The sequence below is a fragment of the Penaeus chinensis genome, chromosome 23, assembly GCF_019202785.1.
Source record: "Penaeus chinensis breed Huanghai No. 1 chromosome 23, ASM1920278v2, whole genome shotgun sequence".
In the NCBI taxonomy this organism is placed as follows: domain Eukaryota; kingdom Metazoa; phylum Arthropoda; class Malacostraca; order Decapoda; family Penaeidae; genus Penaeus; species Penaeus chinensis.
The window spans coordinates 14,010,422-14,015,421 of NC_061841.1; the positions used below are offsets into that span (position 1 = coordinate 14,010,422).

Sequence of the window (5,000 nt, forward strand, 5' to 3'; positions counted from 1 at the left end):
TGTTTATGTATATGTATGTTTATATTCATTGATATATATATACATATATATAAATATATATAAATATATATATGTTTTTTCTATATATATATAAACACATACATTATATATATAAACTTATAGTTATATATATGTAAAAGTTTGTATATATATATATATGTGTGTGTGTGTGTGTGGATATATATATATATATATATATTTATATATATATATATATATATATATATATATATATATATATATATATATATATATATATGCTCATGCTATATGCTATAACCTTTTATGATTCCTCTTATAGTCTTCTTCCTCATCTGTTCTGAATTAAATTTGTTCTACCTTCCCTAACTTTATTAATTCACTATAATGTCTTACTTTACGATGATGAAGTATCATTAACATATCTAATTTCGTCTTGATATTCAGCCTTTTCTTATCAATAGTTAAATGACCGTTACTAGTATAATCATAATGTCGATACACGTTATTTCTGCTATTAACTAATTATTATTATTATTAAAACCATACCATATCAATATTATATTCCAAAGTATCAACACCATCATTTCCATTTGATTAACGTTATTGGCTCACCTGTCGCTCGCCTTTCTGCTATTAACTAATTATTATTATTATTAAAACCATACCATATCAATATTATATTCCAAAGTATCAACACCATCATTTCCGTTTGATTAACGTTATTGGCTCACCTGTCGCTCGCCTTACCTGGAGAAACGTGGCAACGTCGCAATCCTTGCGATAGTTACTAATTCATTCCTGTCTATTTCTTTTTTTCTCACTTACACAAGGGCAAATTTTAAGACTCTGCCTCCTATTTCTCCCTTTAAAAACAACAAAAGCCCAGACGGACCCTAGAACAACAGAAATCCAATTTCAGCGCAGAAAAATTGGAAATGTTTCGGCCGCTGGTCTCTTCAGTGGGCTTGGCCGAGACACAACAGGCTGGTCTATGAGTCCATCGTGCCATGCAGGAAAGGCTCGGGCTTGCGGGTTCAAAACATGTCGCAGCTGAGTGAATATGAGATCTTTGAGCCCACAACCCATCCTTGGGGGGTCACAATATCCTTAATATCCTTCCTGGCCATTGTGATATCCTTCTGCTCGCCTTACTGGCTCAAAAACGACGGCGAGCTGAGTGAGGGCCATTTCCTAAACACGGGTGAGTCACTCCTCTTTTCATTCGTTTTATTTCATTCATGTTTTCCCCAGGGCGAAGCCAAGGCTAGGGTTATCTACGAGTGTTTGGCATGGGGTGTCTCTTGCAGACCAGGGAGGCAGTGGTTACCCATGCGGGCTCGTGAACCTCCACAGGGGCGACTGATGGTATTGAAGTTACCAGCGATTTCCAACTTTCCAGCCTCTACTCAAATGCTTTTTTTAAATTACTTCGCACAGACAAAATCAGTCAAGTAATAACACACTGTAAACATAGTTGCAGTTTCTTGAGGAGTAAATAAATCAACAACAGTAAAATAATAAATGTTTTCATATTAAACAGAATTATCAAGAGCACAAGTTTAAACATAAAAGTTGAAATACCATATCACAAAAATGTAAATCCCTTGTTGATTAAAATTCCTAACACCAGGTACAAAAAGAAAATGGTGTGAATCTGTAAGTCCTGTTATGGGTATGCCTTTATCATGCATGTAAGCAATCTTAATCCAGTAGTTTTATTTTGAATATCATCATTATTTTCGAATATGTTCACTTCAAGTTTATAAATCAGCAGTAAGCAAGAGTTTTATATTAAATTATCCGTCATGAAAACATACATACTAATCTCTGTTATGTATTGTGAAACTCCTATGAAGTTTCTGCTACTATTATACTTCATATTAGTGTTGTTTATATATATTTATTTCTTTATATATTTCTTTATTAATCAAATCCCTTTTCATTGGTGGGTAAATGTGATGTCTGGACTGAGGAAAAAGATAAAAGATAGTTAATGCTACAGTTTACCCGGTAAAGTTGACATTTGAACAATAAGATATATTTTTTGTATTACTGCATTTTAAAGAACAATAACAGCTTGGTATAATTTGCTGATTCTGGTACAACAAATCTGACCCCTAAACAAGCAGTTTATGAGTAAACCCTTGGAAGATATATTTTTTTAAAAATTAATCTGTTTGGTTGCCAAATTTTAACACTTGATGAGGAAGGAACAGATCTCAAAATAAAAGGATTTAACCAAATTCCTCATTACATATCAGTTTTTTTCTGTTTAGTATTCATGGGATCTTGTGAAGATGAATGTCAAAATGCTTTACAAATAAGAAGTATTTTGTATCTATTGGAGGAGGGTGTGTGCATATGGTATTAGCAGAGAAAAGGTGTATTTACACTTCATATCTCTTTAGAATAATGATGTAGTCCAAAGGTTTTTATATCCACTATATTTTGATATCATGTAGTCTGTATTGCTCTAATGTAAACAGCAAGATCTTTTTATTTACATGTTGGTACAACTCTTCAATTATAGTTTGAGATTAATCTTAACAACATGGATGCACTAAGCTAGGGCAAATTGAAGATAATATTCTTGTAGAGGACAAAAAGTTGCAGTCATTGATACAAGAAATAACCTGCAGACATGAACAACAATGTCACAAATAAAGGAAACAGATGATGCAGAATGATGAATATCATATATCTTTAGACATTCATTGTACAGTTCTTTATTTCTTTATTGTCACTATATTATATACCAAGCAGATAAAGATTATTGAACTTTTTTTTTTTTCTTCTGTGGAATGTTTTGATATTTGCAAAGGATTGATTGGTGAACTGTATCTACAGGTTCAAGGGTATTATGTAACATGAAGTTATTTGAAAATAGCATTTATTAGGGAAAATTATAGGGGCTGTTTATAACATAAGTTAATGGGACTAAATTAAATCACTTGTATTACACTGCTTTTCCTCACTATCAAGCATAGGAATGAAGATTTGTAAAAGAAAACTTTCCCACATAAGTATTTTCAATGGTAGAACTGAAATGTCAATCTCCATTCACTAATTCCTTCATCTGCTTGTTGAGGAAGATCATCTTTACATTTCTTGTAGTAATCAGTCTCCCAATCACTATTATTCTTGCTTTGTCCTTCTGGTTTGCTCATCCAATAAATGTCTCTTCTTCCTGGCAGCCAAAGCAAGGGTTATGCTGATTATTTGGATGATGTCCTTCTGGTTTGCTAATCCAATAAATGTCTCTTCTTCCTGGCAGCCACAGCAAGGGTTATGCTGATTATTTGGATGATGATGGTAGACTTGATATCTTTGTTAGGTGCTTCAAGTAGGAACTCCCTTTGCTTTCACCTTCTTCCATTTCTAAGCTCATTATATATATATATATATATATATATATATATATATATATATATATATATATATATAGCTGTATACGCTCCTACTGATGTATATAAACTTGAGATGAAAGAGATGTTTTACTCCAAACTTGCATCTGAGGCAGACAGTTGTCCTCGGCGAGATATTCATATTGTTCTGGGTGACTTCAATGCGGTATCCGGCTGCGATCAAGTTGGCTATGAGATGTCTGTCAGTCCTCATGGCTCAAGAGCTGATGCTGGAAGCGGGAATAGCCTCCTTTTCTGTGACTTTGCTAGGTCCCAGAAATTAAGGATTGACCACATCCTCGTTAGCACTCGGTGGAGGATCCTCCAGAAGTGCAGGGTGTATCGAAGCGCCGAGTTCTGTGGAACTGATCATAGATTAGTTGTGGCTACTCTCCCGGTCCACTTTTGACAGATTGAGGGAGGACGAGTGTGCCCGGGGGTTTGCTGTGGCTATCTTTGGTCATCTCACAGCACTTGAAGGCCTGACAGACTCTGTTCTTCTGTTGGATACCTTCAAGCATGAAACGCTTGATGCAGTTCAAGAATCAATTGGTGAACGCCCAAGAGCAGGACAGAATTCCATCTCGCAGTAGACACTGGAAGACACAGATGCTTGTCGTGCGACTCAATTGTCCGGGGATCGCAACTTGCACCATTCTCTGGTGCGCAGGACTAGGTCACTGTTGAGAAGGGATAAGGAACAGTTTATCAGTAATCTTGCAGGTTGAAAGCCATTTATTAGTAAATGACCTTCGTCCTTTGTGAGACCTGTTACAGGACCTGTTACTTGTACAATCCATGATCGGCAACTCAGGCTATATGGCCACTTGGCTCGATTCCCACAGGTAGACCCTGCCCACCAGGTTGTCTCTGTCTGAGACAGCCCTGGGTGGAGGAGGCCTGTGGGACGACCGAGAAGGTCGTGGCTTGGGCAGATCGATCAAACCTGTTGTGAGGAACTAGAGATGGGCCGGGCCCCTGCCTGGTGGCTAGCCATGAGGGACCCTGATAGGTGGAAGCAAAGGGTGGATGCGGCTATGAGCCCCTGCTGGCGTTAGCTCCCAAATGATGAATGATTATATATATGTGTGTGTGTGTGTGTGTGTGTGTGTGTGTGTGTGTGTGTGTGTGTGTGTGTGTGTGTGTGTGTGTATGTATGTATGTATGTATGTATGTATGTATGTATGTGTGTGTGTGTGTATGTATGTATGTATGTATGTATATATGTATGTATGTATAATTATTATTTTTTTCCACCCTATTTTTTTTTTCTCTTTTTAAGGTAAAGAAAGGCTAAAGGAAGGTCTGTAGACTTAAACCACTGTTTGGAAATAGCTACATCATACCAGGTTGATGGCCTTGGCATCAGGGGTTCACCAGTTGTCCACAATTCTTGCTTGTACTAGCCTTTGTTTATAAAATAGAGCAAGTTGTTCTTGGCAGATACCAAGGTAGTTACATTCATAGCCAGTGCTCTCTTTTCACACTAGAAAAGCAGTAGGATGTCTGATCTGACCAGGATACATGGAACACTCTCCACCATCTATACTAAGACTTGCATAGGATTTTATATTAGACATTTTTTGTTGTAGTTGTGTCCCTTCACATAATTCA

At 36.5% G+C, this 5,000-nt stretch overlaps 2 protein-coding genes across 2 annotated transcripts in view; one reads left to right on the forward strand and one right to left on the reverse strand.

Annotated features, from left to right (window-relative positions):
- LOC125037274 (ribokinase-like) overlaps nt 1–5,000 on the reverse strand; it is a 59,949-nt gene that overhangs the window by 11,687 nt on the left and 43,262 nt on the right. The window lies entirely within an intron of this gene.
- Nucleotides 939–5,000, forward strand: part of LOC125037277 — a 16,386-nt gene continuing 12,324 nt past the window's right edge. Inside the window, exon 1 of the mRNA XM_047630340.1 lies at nt 939–1,183. Coding sequence (XP_047486296.1) covers nt 1,024–1,183 — 160 coding nt within the window. The 5' untranslated portion in view covers nt 939–1,023. The remainder of the gene's footprint in view (nt 1,184–5,000) is intronic.